At 45.8% G+C, this 18157-nt stretch overlaps 1 protein-coding gene across 6 annotated transcripts; it reads right to left on the bottom strand.

The window, feature by feature from the left end:
* Window positions 1-1682: 1682 nt before the first annotated feature.
* LOC144114973 (uncharacterized) lies at window positions 1683-17857 on the bottom strand. Of its 6 annotated transcripts, XR_013311175.1 has the most exons (5): window positions 17587-17846; window positions 17413-17471; window positions 16836-16987; window positions 6468-6569; window positions 1683-1920 (listed from the first exon to the last, which is right to left on the bottom strand). XR_013311175.1 is itself a non-coding variant. In XM_077649053.1 (2 exons), the coding sequence occupies exons 1-2, from the start codon at window positions 8937-8939 to the stop codon at window positions 1802-1804; spliced, it is 402 nt and encodes a 133-aa protein (XP_077505179.1). In that variant the 3' UTR covers window positions 1683-1801. The 6 variants fall into 6 exon arrangements, 1 of the variants encoding a protein (XP_077505179.1); XR_013311172.1 differs by having other exon boundaries at window positions 1683-9170; window positions 17413-17474; window positions 17587-17857; XR_013311173.1 differs by lacking the exon at window positions 6468-6569 and having other exon boundaries at window positions 17587-17827.
* Between the last annotated feature and the right edge of the window lie 300 nt (window positions 17858-18157).

Here is an 18157-nt window from a genome sequence, read left to right as displayed (position 1 = left end):
TTTTGATTATAGTTTCACTTAGTTCTAACTGGAACAATGCTTTGGAAAACAAGGTGTGCCATCACATATAAGCAAACAACTATGATTCTTTGTTTAAAACTGGCCAACAGGTTTCTGGTTGAGACTGGGTGATCTTGGTCCATATGAGCTGCAACTATGCTATATTCTCAATTTAGGATGTGATTCACGCAGGAGAGAATCGTGTGGTTGAGAGATTTGCCACAGCAGCAGATGCTGTAGGTCTGTTTACAATCTGACGATGCCGGCTCTTATTGGTACGGGTCTTTTAATTCTTATGCGACCGCTCATCAACACTGACAGCATTAATAGCGGCGCCTCATAGATTCCACCTGATCGGCCGCGCATGTGCTAAAATAAACTGGTCCTACGTCGTGGCAGTAACAGGAGCGCATCTGGGGAGAGAAACTGCACTTCGAAAGCACCATGTGACAGGAGGTAGTAGACGAGTGGTTCTCCACGATGGCCGCATGCTGCATTGCCATGCTACATCGGTCAGGACAGGTAATTAATAAGCTGTACGGCCGTTGCGTACACTTATATTACCGGCAGCTTTGTCACACTGAAATACGCAATTTTGATGGGAGCGAAGTGCCAGTTTGTAAATACCGCAGGTTTGAATTAAGCAATTTCCTTGTCTGCGTACAGTACGCACCTTACATACCTCTCTGGCAATGATGGCCCTCAGCAGCTGAGAAAAGTTATAACCAAGAAAAAAATTAATCTGACATTAAGAGGTGATGCAAATTAGTCACTCGGACACCTAGCTTAGGCCACTGTTCTGCTTGACGAAAGATATGTCACAACAGTAAGGCTATAAATCAAATTTAGCAAATATTTAGGGCCTTTTGTTAGCAGTTAAAGCCCGATATTACCCAGTTTGCGCACCCAAAGCATAAATCATGCAAACCAGGTTAAACCCAATTCCTACTCAAAAAGTGCCTTCAAGAGAGATGTAGTTTTCCAGTGCAACAGTCTGAAGCTACCGTATAGAAACTAGCAGTTGTCTTGAACCTGAAGGCAATGGATAAACTGGCGATGTGATGGTTTCCATGTCATGTTGCATGGCATATTACTGTGGAAGACATCTTTTCTTTATGCTCTTTTGCAGTGCAGTTTCGCGTCATACCAATTTCACAAACTGCCAGCAAGGGCCCAATGCTACAGAATCTACCTCGTTTGCAGCGAATTGTAATCCCAGTAGCACTGCTAGGACAGTTACCTTTTGTAAAATAACAAGGAACACTCAATTCAAAGGGCCTCGATTACAATGTTCAGCAAGAGCTTCCCGTCAATGCTCAAGTGCCGAGTGAGGTGGCGGTGTGTGTACAAGCATCCCACACTCAGTGGTGATGCAATTAGAAGTGGCACTACCCACCTGTAAAGAAGTTGAAACTGGCCCCTCCTATGCATTAAAAGTAGACACGTGCAGTGCCCACAATCATCCTGTTCATTCCCCGAAGCAGCATGTTGGAGAAATTTCTTTTCCTCATTAGCTTTGTGGAGCATTTTCTGCTGCAATGGCATAAACAGGAAGGCAATATACGGTTCTGCAGCAACACTTCAGACTGATGCGACACACGGCAAGCACTTACCGCAAAGATGAGTAGGTTACTCAGAGGAAACAATGTGGTGGCTGGGTATGGTCTTAAAAAAAAAACTGCTCCAACGAAGTTATTACTCATTTATTCATACTCTTCATTAATTATTGACAAGGCGTGTCAGTAGAAATACTTTATTTGGCACGGAAGTCCTGGCCAACGTGGGTCTAATGCGACTCTGCTTATAGGCCAAGGTGCAGACTTGTGGGCACAATCTTGAGCCAGTAGCCTGGAACAGGGAATAGGTGCCTGGGACCAGAGAATTCCGCGTCATGCGAGGTCGGCTGCTGCACTCTTTCCACTAGTGTCAGTCATACACAGGGTTGGATGCCATGAAAAGAGAAAAAGTATGCAAACGCAGAACAATAAAATGCAATTAATAAACCACTAAGAGAAAAACACAAAAAATGGAATGCATATGAGAGAAAAAAAGATCAGGACATCTCCCAACAGACTATAACAGCAGCCCACACACTCCTGTAGTGGCTTTGTGTATGGACATTAAAAAGATCCTAAAAAAAAAGGATAAAAAGAACATTGTTCAAGATGTGCCGGAGAAACCACACACAAAAAGTGTGTACAAGGCAGAGACCAAGAATGAATAAAAATAGTCAAGACAAACAACGAAAGGGTTTCTGAAAGGCTTCTGACACTGGCACACAGGAGGTCACAAGCTCCGTATGCTGAACCCAAAACCTTAAAGGGGCGGAGACATCAAATTTTTGGTTGGCGTGTTCTTAGTTTCAAACATTGCATACTCCCACCAGGCACGTGATACGTGCTCTGCGATTCAAATATGCGCATTAAATATCGCATTATTTATGCTGAGCGATTTTGGTTTCTGAGTGTCAGGGTGCGTTACAACGTCACTCCCAAGGAAGAGCAGCAACCCTGGCCATGTGAGCTCCAAAAGCAGTGCCACAGGGACCGCTGCATCGTCTGCTCTCGTACACATGCTGCACATACCAGGGCCTTTCGAAATGCCGGCCAGTACTGCGATATGCTTTACTTTCGAGTAGTTCAAATTATAAAACAGATATTTGAAATTTCACACAAATATTTTATTCCTCCTCATCATTTATCACATCCTAAAGCTTATTGAGCATCGTAATGAATGAGGGGAAATCATGTAGAAGGGTACAATTAGCCTGAGCCACAACTGTGTTCAGGAAAAAACGTGACAGCTTGACTTTGTAAGCTGCCAAAGGACAACCTTCCGGCTTTTCACTTCTCGGCCTTTTGGTGAAGATCAAAGCAACGAAGCGCGGCCTTGTGGTAGAGCATCCGCCTCACATTCGGGAGGTGCTGTGTTCGATTCCCAGTGCCGCCAGGTACCCACTGGTTTTTTAATGGGTACAAGATTTCCCCCGGCATGGTGCTCAGCTCACCTGGGGTGAGATGCTTGGGAAAAGGGTCTTTGACCAAACCGCTGCCTTGACGGATCAGAGATAAGTTCCGCCGTCAAGCAACCTTAAATCCGCCTTGTGCGGTAGAAGCCAATCTTTTTTGTAGTGATAGCTACACTACGGTAGCATTTCAAGCCTTCAGCGTGGCGCCGCCGTCATGCTGTCACGTGGTGCGGAGCAGCTGCCGGCGGCACGGCGCCGTGGCTGATCACGTAGTTCGTCACGTGGTTGGTCACGTGACCAAGTTCCACGCGACCAGCTGTAGCTATCGCGTCACTCCAGGTTTAAGCAAAGCTAAACCACCGCCAATTTTTTTTTAACCCGTCATGCACACCTGCCGATGCCTGTGAGCCAGCCACAAAGGTAGCGAGCAAATACTGCTGCACCTTGCTCGAAGGGGGTTTGTGAGCGGAGAGTGCTATGGCACATCTCTCGTGAGGCTAGAGAAGTGAACGTTTCATGAACGTTGTAAGATTTGTAACTGGCACAAGGCGAGAGTTTTGGACTGTGGGTTTTAACCACGTGGAGTCTTTTTTGTGCCCGCATTTGACGGAAATTTTGAGGTGCAGGCTATCCTTCCCATGCGACCAGGGGACCGCCTGTTCCCATTGGATTAACCGGCTGGTGGACCGGAGACCGCGGGAATCGAACCCACGACCTCCCGTAGCCGAGGCAAGTACTCAAGCACGAGGCCACGGCTGCGGTGGAGATGCTCTTCTTGTCACAGTTCAGACACTGAAAAAGCATATGACATGATGTGGCATTGTTGAGAAACATGAAATGACACAAAAAATCGATGAACAGCAGCTTAAGCTACAACAAGAGTGAGAGCATTAACAAGACGACCTCTTCCACACTCCCTTGTGACACCTCCAGACATGGAATGCTGCCCCAGATGCAGCATTCTTGACGGGACATAGCCCGCTTAACTCTTGTGTATGGGTTTCACCACACTGGAATCCCTGGCCGTAACGGACCCATAGATGCTGGCACAATTCAACTAGGAATATCTGTGCAGGAATTTCAGCAGCTGTTTCCCTTCTCACTGGACGAAAAGTGCCTGACTGATCCGGACTCTTAGATTTGGAAGCTTGTTAAAATTATGCTCACAAGTTTTTGCTTTCCTTTAATGGTTCATAAGAGTGGTGGCCATATGTGCTGACATTACATGTGCTTTCACAGAAGAAACAAACAACTCTACTTTGAGAAAATTCTGGAAAATTTCTAAACGGAACACTCTGCATGCTTTCAGGGGCTTCATACACTGCTCATTGTACTGCAAAAGAATATTTCAGGCTTTCAAGAAGGAACCCTTGAACAAGAGGGCTGCCAAAGGTTGGTTTGCTCGTCAGTGAGAAGCACTGGCTTTTACTGCCTTTCCAATGAAGGCACACACTGGCATCCCTTTCGATAGCAGCAATGGCACAGGACAAGCATCAAGCGATTTCCACAAAAAGTAACAGCTTTATACGACCTCGTCATCGCAGCTCGAACCGCAGAGAAACTAGCCTCTATTTGTTTGTTTCTGCAATAGCCTACAAGATTGACGAGGCCTGAGAGGAAGATTTACAGATCAATTTTGATGCCACGCTAGCGTGGCGTGGCACCTCGCATCAGCATACTGAAAGTGCATGAATTCTGCACATTACTATGACTACAGCTTATTCCACAGAAAATACTTTTGAACTAGCTGTGTCTACTCATATGCACCAGCCCAAATTTAATAAGGAGTGTGGCAACCTGTATATACAATGCTCAGTTAATTGAAGACAAGAAAAAGACAGCTAAAACAGACAGGCCGCCATGCCTAATACTAATTAGAAGCAAAAATATGTCATGCCAATCAGAACGGACCACGTGCTGGACACTCACAGTATCGTTAAAACTCGCGGCAGACCCCTGCGTTAATTTCAGTGTGTTTTTTTCCCAGACATGGCCACTTTCTTGATGGTATCCCGCACAATTTCCCGATTTTTTCCAGGTAAACAAAATTCCTCTAACAATTCTAGGTTGCTGACACCCTTTAAAACCAGCACAGCCCTTCAAAGAACAGTAGAACCTTGCTGTTCTGTTCTTGGTTCATGTAATCTGCAGTTTCATAAAACAAAAAATTATGCATGTTGTGATATTTTTATTAACAATACAAATCCTGGATAACTTTTTGAAGCGATTCCCTGGTATACATGTCAATAAGTTTGCCAAATTCTGATCATATGATGCATTCAGAGACCAAGAGAAAATGCCAGCCAAGCTAGTCATCATTTTTTAATGCTTTGCCCACATGAACCTGAGCACTGCGGAGAAGACGCCGCTGCTGCTCTGCGCAAAGGCAAGGAGACAAAGCATCTTAAGAGAAGCTGCGGCTCTTCCACAATGCACAAGTGTAATGGGACAAAGTATCTGAAAACGCTAAGAAATAGTTGATGAACTGGATGCGCCATGAAACTTCACCCCCATGGAAAACGAAAATATGGAAACAACTTGCAAGCGCTAGAAAAGGAGCTTTTCAAAATTTGTGCCACCACATTCACAAAAGTTTTAATGAATTGAAAGTGCCAATAAATTCCAGGGACTAGGAAATGGCACAAAACCTGGACATAGAGACAATCACGTGCAGACCAGCAAACAAATTTTTCAAAGGTGCTAATTGAAGCTTGTTGCTAAAACATAACATCAAAAAAAAAAAAGAAAGAGGAAAAAAAGGGGGGGGGGGGGCGACACAAAAAAAAAATAAAAGGGAAGGTGGCACAAATCTTTGCCTTAAAAATGCAAAAGGCCTTGTCTCCTACCATTTGCAGACGCTATCATGTCAGGATTCCGCATTCATTGAAAAGCAGTGTGCAATCACCTTGAAATCAGTGTGTGGCAGACTAGCCAGCAATTAAATTACTGTAATGAAATTACAGTAATTAAATTACTTAAAAATTATAAAAAATAAAAAGACACTGACATCGCACAGTGTTACAAGGGCCTATAACATTTCACCTCCACAGTAACGAGACTGCCGCGGCCGGGATCAAACCAGTCTTTCGAGTCAGCAGCCGAGAACCATATAACCAATGAGGCACCGCGGCGACTCCCAAAGCAAGAATAAATTACGGAGGGCACTTGAGACTACTTCCATGCTTTGAAGGCGAAAAACATTCACTTTTAAATTTATATTGTTTCCTTCCTTTCTAATGACACACCTACTCATTAGCATACAGTCATAGGGCAACACATACATTAAATGAATCATTACTCGCCAAGAAGCAACGCCGTTGTGTGGCACATGGGCTGCGCGATCGCCTCGCAATCTGAAGGCCCCTTGGTTAAATTCTCTGCACCCTCGAAAGAAATTTTCCTCTTTGCTGATGATGTCATTGGGGGTTGTGGACCACTTTTCTTGGACATCGACAACTACGCCGGGTATCGACGTTAATGTGCCACTTAAGGCTTTTACCTTAAAAGCGCGCAACCAGTAAAAGCCAGCACCCCAGGGAAGCGGTGCACGTGGACGAGAGGTGATGTGCGCGCAGGCGTCAGCACTGCCTTGGTGAAGAGTCTGCATATCAGTCACAGGACTGCTACGCATCTTCCTGCACTGCGTACGGTCTCACACACATGCACTGCATGGCCACCAGGAGAGCTCCATGACCAAGGCATGCCATATGGTACCTTCACGCAGACGCACTGAGAGTGCTTGAGCAAGTACTTTGACGTCGCTGCACTGATAAGAAGTCTCAACTGACACGTCTAAGAAAGTTGGTCGTGAGTTGTTGGTTTTTTTTTGGCCTCATTTGAAGCCCTATTTCTAACTCAAGGGCAACACATGCAACAGCGTCCCAGCAAAATGGCATTTTTCTGGGCCAGTTGGTATGAATCCATGATTTGGGCCAGCATGAACTTTGGGACACAAACGAAGTGTGTTCCGTGTTCCACGTGTCTCTCTTCGTTTGTGTCCCAAAGTTCAAGCGTCCCAGCGACATGCAATATATTTCCATCAACTTGCCTCCAGATCAAATCAACTGAACAGCAGAATTGGTAGCTTCTCTGCGCCACTGTGTACTTCTGGGATGATGGGTGGATAAGCAATCAATGCACTCCCGCTGTTTACGCGGATGGCAAATTCTTCAAAATCAGGATGGTGGGACCATATTACACATTGAACGATGTACTTCTGATTGAAGAGTGATATGAGAAAGACCTCATCTACATCAGCAAAGCGGCTGTTCAAACTGACAAAGAGGGGCAAAATTTCCGACGCCCATTTTCAAACTCAGTGGGGATGCAAACAAAAAACTCGAAATTTTGCACAATCTATGACCAATGCGCAACATTTTAGCATCGAAACTAAGAAGTAATTTTCATTACTTAAGGCAGGTAATTGTAATGTAATGTCATTACTTTCTGAGACCAGTAATTTGTAATGTAATTTAATTACTTCTGTGAGATTTCTAGGAAAGTAATAATTACTAATGAAATTTAATTACTTTTGAAACGGAATTTTGCCATGTATGGTGTGTGATCAGCGGCTGCCTAGGGAAATTCTCGGTGTCCTTAAGTTCTGACGCAAACGATGATACACCACCCGGTTTTCTACATGTGACGATGTCCATGCGAAAAAGGAATATTCTGAGGAAGACAACGAAGCTGGCAGTGGTCCGGCACAAAGCACTCGCGCTAGGCCAATGGCCATTAAGTCATATATATCTCTACCATTGTTCATCACGCCTCACTCTTTGGCCGGCCACCACGTAACAATATTACACACCACATAGCATTTGCATGGAGGGAATGGCCAAGAGCATTTTCCATTTGGCTTTCTTCATGTTAAAGGAGTATAGACACAAAATTTTGGTGGCAGGTTTTCTTCTCTACAATGAAGTGAAAGATACTACTACACTAAATCACCATGTGATATTTGCCCACGGCCGCTAGATAATTTATAATTGAATTTTTTCTGTCATGCTATTTCGGTTTCAACAGCCGAACAATAGCTATGACGTCAAAAAGTACTTTTGTGTCACCTGAGGCATGGAAAAGTGCCCATATAATCACTGCTTCATCGTTATAATTTAGTGCAGTGCTGAAGCCAGCCTTTCTGAAGAGCCGGAATGACAACTAATGTGGAAGCAGCGATTAATTGCAGTTTTTTCATGCCTCACGCGACCTGTAAGCACACGTTGGCGCCAGTCCTCATTCGGCTAGTGAAACTGAGACCGAAGCAGCACAAGAAATAAATGCAATATAAATTATTTAGTGGTTATAGGAGAATACCAGGTGGTAATCCATGTATAACAATGTCTTACGCATCATTACAGACAAAAAACACGCACCCAAAAATTAAGTGTCTAAACTCCTTTAATTCATTAGACCCACCATTCTGCTCATTGATCTTGCTTTGTAGTTCATCTCCTAAGCGACTTAGCGATATCACCTGCGAATCGCAGATCACTAAGGTGTTCTCCATTAACTCTTATCCCCAACTGTTCCCAATCCAGGCCTCGGAATACCTCAGGTATCATCTTTTACCAGGTCAACGGATATACTCGGGCTGCTTTTTATTTTGAGCATATTGTTACATGGCGACCAGCCGAATAATAAGCGGCAATGAACGATGGAAGCGAGATGATTTTAATGGTTACTCACCTATAGCGCGACCTTTCTGTTCCCGCGCCACTGCCAGCTTCGTCGTTTTCGTGACACTACCAGGGGCTGCCGAGCGATCGTCCTGATAGTGAATAGAAGACACCGACGAAGAGATGCGCTCAGTGGAGATGGGTTCAGAGGATGGTACAACAGAAATGGCATTGGGGGAAGTGCTGGCCGCCACGGTGAAAGATATGTGTGAATGAATCCTGGTCCACGAAGCATCCGAGTCGCAGGTCGCCAGGAGCTGACGGCCGAAGCCCTTGAACGCACCGAATGGCATGGGCAGGGGGGCGGTGTCTTCACGAGTGCGCGGCGTCTCGGGTCGCAGGTTCAGGTTGCGGCAGCGTTGTCATGTCAACGTGTCTTGTGGTCGGGGCTGGGGTGAGCGGCGAGGTCTGTTCAGCTTCGGCGGGCTGGGGCACAGCCGGGCGGGGCGAACCAGGTGCACATAGCCGACGATCACGGCAGGTGGAGGACTCCGAAGCTACAGGACCAGGATGGGGATGATACCCTGCATCTCACACCAAATGTTACGTGGCGACCAGCCGAATAATAAGCGGCGATGAACGATGGCAGTGAGATGATTTTAATGGCCGCTCACCTATAACGCGACCTTTCCATTTCCGCACCACTGCCAGCTTCGTCGTCTTCGTGACAATATTGCCGCTTTGCACATAGTTTTTACGCAGTGCCGCGAGGTATGCCTTAACGAGGTTTTACTGTACCTGTGAGTATAAAGGTTGCTGAATTTGATTCTTCTCAATGTGAAATCTGAACCGATTCATACACCTCCGGTAGTGAGGCCCATGAGCCAACTATAAAATTGAAGTTCTGATCTATTGCTATGCGATGCGTTCAGAGCAGGTGCTGCCCTTGATGGTTTCACAGATAACTTTGACCACAATGGCAATACAGGCATTAAAGTTTGCCTATAGTGCTCCACCATTCGTGGCATGTTTTCCGCTGCTCTACTGTCTTTTTCCAGTGGCCCACTCATAACTCACCTGAGTTCTGACTGTGGTACCAATCCAGCAAACAAGTCTTATGCCGCATTGTTCTGATGGACCTTATGGCCATGCCACTGCTCTAATTACACCACACCACTTTCCCTCGGCCCCATGGCGACATTCCTAACAGAGGTGGGGGAAGGAGGAAGTTCGAGCACCACGACGTAGTGCAAGGACGTAGTGCAGTGGCCTCGCTCAAAGCTCTTGCCCTGCGCTCAAGCAGCACAAGTACTTCTGGTTAAGTGTACAACTTTATTATGCCCGAGCTGACAACTCACCAGCCACATACATCGAAACAATTTTTAATTACACATGCCAACAATGCCACATCTATTAAGATACGGAAGATGATGTTAAGCCATCTATGCTCTAACCAACCCAAAATTCTTACCACTGTCAAGTAGATGACCTCGATTCTCTTCAGCAATACATCCAGCTCATTACTGTTCACAGCTATGGTAAACTGTCATTTTTACCTCTCAGATTTTCTCATCAAGAGGCACAAGGGCAATTGGTTAACTGTCTCGTTCTTGGGACCAAGCGACATTAAGCAATCACTACAAGCTCTGGGCAAACACTCCCTAAAGGAGCCACCGAAAATCTTGCACCAAAGCTGCAAATTATACCGTTTGAAAGGGCACTACTTTTTATTTCTTTGTACCTCAAAGGCCCACAAGGGCTTATTACATGAGGGGTGGGCTGACATGCACTAAAACCTCCTGCCACAAAATTTTTCAGAAAAGGCAAACTGAAGAGCTAAACTATTCATCTACATCCTTGAGGCTCTTTTTCCTCTCATAATTCCTACTGCACTAGAAGCCACACGGCTTGTTGGTGCTTGAATCTGAATGCCACACACCCATATGCATGCAGCACACATCCTTTACCAGCAAAGCACCACGTAAGATCATGTCAATGCCTCATTTGGAGGCAACGGGTGCAAGCACACAGAACAGTAGGAACAATATGCAAACACTAATGTTGTGTGAGTCACCCCTGTGCAGTCTTTTGGGCTGCATGTCTCAAGATGAAGAACAACCTCCTCTCCATTTTCCTCAAAAAAGGCCGCCACCGCCTGGAAGACGAAGTAACGAGCGTTAGCTGTTTGGTTTACTAGATGAAGAATGCGAAGAAGAATGCGCCGCTCATCTCGAGAAACGGAATGTAATACCCTTTGAAATAGGGTGGATTGCCACCATGCTCGGCTACGTGTGCATGCATGCCACCTAGCGGAACGATCACCACCTAGCGCCATCTATCAGAGAAATTACAATGCCCATTGTCGAGTTGCACGCCCTCAAAAATACGTCCCAAACGGAATTTGCTTTGTTTGGGGCTCAAGGTGGGCGTAGAATTCCGCTTACGGTGCGATATGGTAGCGCTTCAATTAGTAATTGCATGCATACAATGTTCACCTATTATTTAATTGTGGTTTTACTTCTATAACACAACCCATAGGGTTTTACTTGCTTACCAAATTAGGTATACAACTGTCCCCGGATGGGTAGCCGTTGCTGTCGGAGTATATATAGCGGAACGAATGCATACATGCATAGCGGTCCCGTAATGGGATAGTTTTCCTACCCGTTTTAGGATACTTTTTTGGTGAGGGGAAGCGGAAAGGGATAAGAGGGCACAACCAATTTTAATGGGTGCCATCTTGGATACGAGAAACCGAAACTATGCCGCCATTTTGTCCCCTGACGTCATATTCACACAGTTCCACTTCTACCCACCATATTTAACCGTGACGTCATCATAGGCACGCGGCAGGTGGTTGTTTCTACAATGCTATTGTAGATCGCGCTACAAGCCTAAATGCAAGTTGCGATTTTCTAGTTGCAGCCACAGATGGCGCCTTGATCTCAGGGTGGTAGGAGACTGCACAAAATCTCGAAACGTAGTGAGTAGTTGCTGCCACAGATGGCGCTGTGATCAAAGGTGGTAGCACCACCAATTTCTGGATATTAAGGGAGCCTACGACAACGTTAATCATGAGTATCTGTGGGACAAGCTGGGCACATTGGATGTGGAAGAGGGAGTAATTAATCTTTTAAAAGATATATATAAAGGTACCAGAGTGCTTATAAAATGGGGAAAAAACGTATCAGAGCCTGTAGAGATACAGCGGAGGCTTAGGCAAGGATGTCCTCTGTCTCCTTTGTTGTTCATGTTGTATCTGCAAGGGTTGGAGACCAAGCTAGAGAGGAGCGGACAAGGCTTCAACCTTTCTTTTTTCAAGCAAGGAGAATTGATTAAACAGTCATTACCGGGACTAATATATGCCGATGATATAGTGCTAATGGCTGACAACAAGGAAGATTTACAGAAGTTGATAGCCATATGTGGTACAGAGGGAGATAGATAACGTTTCAAGTTTAGTAAGGAAAAATCTGCAGTCATGATATTTAATGATGAGGGCGGCAAGCATAGAATACAGGAGTTCACGCTAGAAGTAGTGGATGAGTACAATTAAGTATCTTGGGGTGTGGATACATAACGGTGCTGAGTATCTGACAGAGCATGAAAAATATGTAATGAATAAAGATAGTAGGAATGCAGCTGTCATGAAAAATAGGGCACTGTGGAATTACAATAGGTATGAAGTGGTAAGAGGGATCTCGAAAGGGGTGATGGCTCCTAGCCTGACTTTCGGTAATGCGGTCCTGTGCATGAGACCAGATGTTCAAGCAAGGTTAGAAATTAAACAACGTCGTGTAGGGAGGCTAGCTTTGGGAGCACATGGCAATACCCCAAATCAGGGGGTACAGGGTGATATGGGATGGGCATCGTTCGAGAGCACAGAAGCTAGAAGTAAGATAGCATTTGAGGAGCGATTGAGAAAAATGGGGAAAAAGCAGTGGGCTAAGAAAGTTATCAGATACCTGTATATAAGGAATGTTGATACCAAATGGAGAAAGCGAACTAGAAAATTGACAAGCAAATATCTGGACAGCAGTAGGGGGCAAATCAGCAATTATTGGTTAAGAAAAAGGTTAAAGAAACAGAGAGAGCTCTGTGGAAAACAGGGATGCTTACGAAATCAGCACTGGGAATGTACAGGATTTTTAAGCAGGAAATTGCCAAAGAAAATATCTACGATAATTGTAGGGGAAGCTCTTTGTCGTTTGAGGCCAGGACGGGAGTTTTGCGGACTAAGAAATATAGAGTCAGGTACCACGAGATAGACACGTTGTGCGTTGCGTGCGGAGAGGAGGAAACGGCTGAACACTTGATACTTTTCTGTAAAGGGCTTCACCCTACAGTGGAAAGCAGCGGGGATGATTTATCCAAGGCATTGGGGTTTAAGGACAGTGAAGGGAAAGTAGATTTTAAGTGGGTAGAAATAACCAAGCGAAGGTTATCTGATTGGTGGCTAAAATCAAGAGAAGAGTAAAATTTCATAAGTCATGGCTAGGTGGCTTGAGCCACAGCCCGATTTAAAGGGTTCAGCCGTATCCATCCATCCATCCATCGTAGCAGACCCCACGAAATCTCGAAGACGTGATGGGTAAGAGCTAACGCTCTTAAAAGTGAATCTAGAACAAACATCTACTCCTAACTTGTGAAAACAAAACAACAAACATAGAAGGAAGAACATAAACATGTCTCGTTCGTCTTTCCATGTATTCTTCAATTATGGAAACTACTTCCTCGTTCAGCTCTCTGTCCTACCTACATTCGCCTGTGGCTTCTCGCCGCTGCTTATCTCTAGGGGCACGAACGGTGCCAGTTCCAAACAAGGAGGCCCACTTTCAAAATTATAATTTGCTAGATCCTTGACAGCCTAGTTGCTTTGTTCACTATACAGGCAGGCTTTGCTCATTTGGTGTCTTCAGGTGAAAGCTATTATCTTAACAGTGAATGTTTCCACGTTTCCTTTTTGTTTCTTCTTTGTATGTAATGGCTAGGACAAAAACTGTCGCCCACCCAATGCAAAGGAAATAGCCACATAATCATAAGGTCTGTTCCATTTGGCTGCACTTTCTGCACTAGTTCAAGAAGTGCAGTACGAGTTCTAGGCTAGCTTGCACTCGCCAAAATGGAAGCGCAGCTGCGGTGCAGCAATATGGCGGTGCCCACGTGTAGGTAGAAAAAGCAGAGAAGGTCTGGCACTAGTTATTTAATGAAATGATGACAATTCTTTGTTGAAAGGTTTATGGTGGTTTAATGTCAAAAGTGACTCGGGCTATTAGAGATGCCAGAGTGAAGGGCTCTGGAAATTTCGACCACCTGGGGTTCTTTACCATGCACTGACATCACAGTACACGGACCTCTAGAATTTCTCCTCCATCGAAATTCGACCACCGCGGCCAGCATCGAACCCACGTCTTTCGGGTCACAGGTTTCATCCTGGCCGCGGCGGTCGAATTTCGATGGAGGCGAAATTCTAGAGGCCCGTGTACTGTGCGATGTCAGTGCACGTTAAGAGAGCATAGAGACCTAATTCTGATGGCATATTTTCTTCTTTATAATGATGTGGAAGACACTACTATGCATGACTCACCATGTGGGATTCGCCTACGACCGCTAAATAATTTATAATCGAATTTTTCTGTCATGCTGTTTCGGTTTCAACAGCCGAATGAGAGCTGTGACGTCAAAGAGAGGTTTTAGGTCACATGAGGCATAGAAAAACTGCGATATAATTGCTGCTTTATCGTTTTAATTTACTACAATGCTGAAGCCAGCCTTCCTCAAGAGCAGGAATGACAACGAATGTAGAAGCACCAATTATATTGCAGTTTTTCACGTCTCACATGACCTACAACCTCTCTTTGAGGTCACAATCATCGTTCAGCTGTTAAAACTGAAACAGCACGAGAAAGAAATTCAGTTATAAATTATTTAGCAGCCGTAGGAGCATACCCCATGGTAATCCGTGTATAATTAATGCCTTACACCTCATTACAAAAAAATTAGCTGCGGTTCAACTACTGCTGAATCTAGTTAGAGAGCGAAAGCTGCAGTGTATCGGGTAAGTAGACACGTGGCTTGGCCTGTAACGTTGAGTGCATTCCGCACACTGGATAGGCAACGCGCCTACTGCCTGGTAGGCGGCGGTTAAATTAATGGTTGATCGCGAGAGGTTGGTCACCCAATGAACGCTGCGGCTTAGTGGCTTAGCTCGGCTATGCCAGGATATAGGTAGCGAAAGCTAAGGCATAGCATGGTTAGCCTTGGTTAATTTTGATTCCAAGTCCAGGTTAGTCTGGTTGTGCAGCTATGTTGTTGTTGCATTAAAGAGTACACAACTGTGGTTGTGGCGTACGCGACCTCTCCTTTTCAATCCTCTGACATGCGATGCAGCTGACGAAGCGAGCGGAGGCGAGCGCAACGACGGAGGCGAGCGCAACGACGAGGAACGCGGTGTGATGTCACACCAAGCGGCGGCAGCGAGCCGCGTGGTGTGACGTCATGCCAGATGGTGCGGCGAGTGCGCAAAGTACAGTAACCATCTCACATATCTCGGTGGACACCCGAACCGTGCCGTAAAGGAAGGGATAAAGGAGGGAGGGAAAGAAGAAAGAGAAAACTGAAAATTGAAAGTTGTATTTTGAGGAAAGGCGTGGCCCTGGCGCTCAGTGGCGCATGTGCAGTTGTGACTAGGGAGCGAGAGAGAGAGAAATGCGCGGTGTGTCCTCAGTGCTCCTCGCACATGCGCAGCACGGCTCTCCAGGAATCACGCGAAACTGCTCAACCTGCGGCCAGTAAAGCTGGCCAGTAAAGCTTTCGCTTTAAAAGATTGGTTTGGTTTATGGGGGTTTAACGTCCCAAAGCGACTCAGGCTATGAGGGACGCCGTAGTGAAGGGCTCCGGAAATTTCGACCACGTGGGATTCTTTAACGTGCACAGACATCGCACAGTACACGGTCCTCTAGATCTAATTTCGCCTCCACTGAAATTCGACCCCCGCGGCCGGGATCGAACCCATGTCTTTCGGGTCAGCAGCCGAGCCCCATAGCCACTCAGCCACCACAGTGGTCATCACATTAAAGAGAAGAAACCACGCACCCAAACATTAGGTGTCCATGATCCCTTAAAGAACACCAGGTGGTCAAAATTTCCGGAGCCCTTCACTATGGCGTCCCTCATAGCCTGAGTCGCTCTAAGACGTTAAATCCTTATAAACCATAACCTTTCAGCAAATAACTGTCATCATTTCATTAAATAACACGTGCCATACCTTCTCTGCTTCTTCGACCTACACACGGAGGAGGTGAGTGACTGTTTGAGGCGTCACAATGAAAACCTAAGCGGTCAAGTCGAGTCGCATGGGCAGCATTTCAGCGCTAATTCGTAAGTCGCCTGTGTGTATACATGCAATGACTTTTTTTCCTCTGTGAAATGACGATTTCCTAGAGCAGGTTCATGGTAAGACTTCTTTGCGATTTGCTGCTTGAAAATTCTTCCAAGTGTTTCAGGATCTTGGTGGTCGTTTGTGTCGGCGGCATGCAGCTGGCTGCAATTTCGTGACGACAGCAAGGCTATCAGACAATCGGGCCTGCACTCGACCATTCGTTTTGGAAGCGGCCAGTGCCAAGCTGCATTTGAACTGTATGAACTGACGCTGCACACTGCCGGCACCACCGCGGAACTTCACAGAACTAATACAGAGAGTGCAGCCAAATCAAAGAAACCTATCATGACCACAATCTTAACAAAGTGGTAGTTTGGGCTTGTTGGTATAGCATATTAGAAGACATAGAGCAGCACAACGGGACAAAGAAAAGGAGCACACAGGACGAGCGCTTATCCTGCGTGTTCCTTTTCTCTGTCCCATTGTGCTGTACTGTCTTCTTCTAATATCACCACAATGACCTGTCACACACTTCAACAGTGCCTTGTCAGCTTTATGCACCTCACAAGCTTCCAAACAGTCAAAGAACATCAAGCACATTGTCCACAATGTCACAAGCTTCCAAACAGTCAAAGAACATCAAGCACATTGTCCACAATGTTCATCTCTTTAAGGCCTCGTTACAGCATCAGCTGTAAAAAGGTCTTAAGATTAGAGGCCTTAAAAGGAAGTTTGCTTTTCCAGTTGCCTCAGGCGCTCCATGCTAGCTGGCCACCTGGGTCCAAACACCTTTCCCACGTAAAACCGATGCTCGGCGCAGGTGGCACAGCACTCATTTTAAAATTCTCACAGAAGGTTGAGGGCTCACCTTGTGGCGCCTTAGAGCCTTTGCTGCCTCAGCATTTTAACGTCCCATTTGTTCAGCCTCTGCGCCAGCAAGTGAACGCCGGACTCGAAGCAGGAATCGGGAAGGCCCGTGCATACCAGAAAACTGCCTGCCAGTTTCTCAAGTGCTGTTTTCTGAAATAAATATGAATGTAAAAGATCATGCTTCGTTCTGCAGACATCAAAGCGTAATCGCTTGTCTTGTCGCAATTTTTGCACCTGTTTTAGAAAGCGAATTGTAACAGCAGCCCACAACTGTAAAGTGCAGTTAAGTCAACACTCTACAGACTTTCCCACAAAAAATCGGACCGCGTATAAAACTCATCGCACAAGCGCTTTGTTCAACTCACGACCGGCTTTAAACAATAAAGCCGGTCGTGTTTCAACTGGGACTGTTGTCAGAAGTTTCCCGCATTTTTCCGGGAGCACGCAAAAGCTGGTAATTATGCGTGTTTTACATGACCATGAGTTACGTTGGGCTGGGTTGACAAAAGATTTAAAACATGCTCAGCACTTGCTCTTTTCCGTAGACCTGCACAGAGCTTTTGAGCAGAACTTACGATAAAACAGATGAGTCTTTCCCTCCGGGCAAGCGGGCTCCGTGCTAGCCCTGGGTTATCTGCTAACACAAAATAATCGGGCGCAAGGAAGTTGACAACGGAATGCCAAGTGTCAGACAACAGGCATTCACTCAATATGTGCATACCAAAAGATAGAAAGAACAAATTACTCACGTGGAACACGAACGCGCGCTCTTTCCGCCGACCTTCCATAATGCTTGCTCGGCCCGCTCGGCTCGGCTCAAACATGGCTCAAACAGCAAAAAAATTGCCGAACGTGACGTCTTTTCTTCAAACCGAATGCGACGTCATGGGTTGAAATAACGCTTGCGTTATTTCGTTGCAGCAGTCACTGCCGAACGCACCCACACTAGCCATCATTCGCCACTATTGACGTCAGCCACAGTCTCCTCTATTTCTTTTATACCCGCTCAACCGCAGGGAACGCCGTTGTTAGGCGCCGTTCGCGCTAGTACGCGAAGATGCCGACGAGTGGCGCGCGCAGCCCTGGAAACAGAATGGACTTATACCAAATTAACTCGATTACTGGAGCTAGAGCTAGCTAAGGTGCGAGTAAAGCTAAAAGAAAAAAGCTGCAAACCCAAGAGTTGGTGGGATGAGGAGGTCAAGAGGGCAATAGAAAAGCGCCAGGAAGCGTCCAGGGAACACAGATATTCCAAGAAGAGGGGGGAACCAAAACCCGAAGTAGACAGAAAATGGGATACCTTCATAAAGTGTAGAAGGG

The sequence above is a fragment of the Amblyomma americanum genome, chromosome 1 (assembly GCF_052857255.1).
Source record: "Amblyomma americanum isolate KBUSLIRL-KWMA chromosome 1, ASM5285725v1, whole genome shotgun sequence".
NCBI lineage: Eukaryota > Metazoa > Arthropoda > Arachnida > Ixodida > Ixodidae > Amblyomma > Amblyomma americanum.
This window is presented reverse-complemented; position numbering and strand designations above follow the sequence as displayed.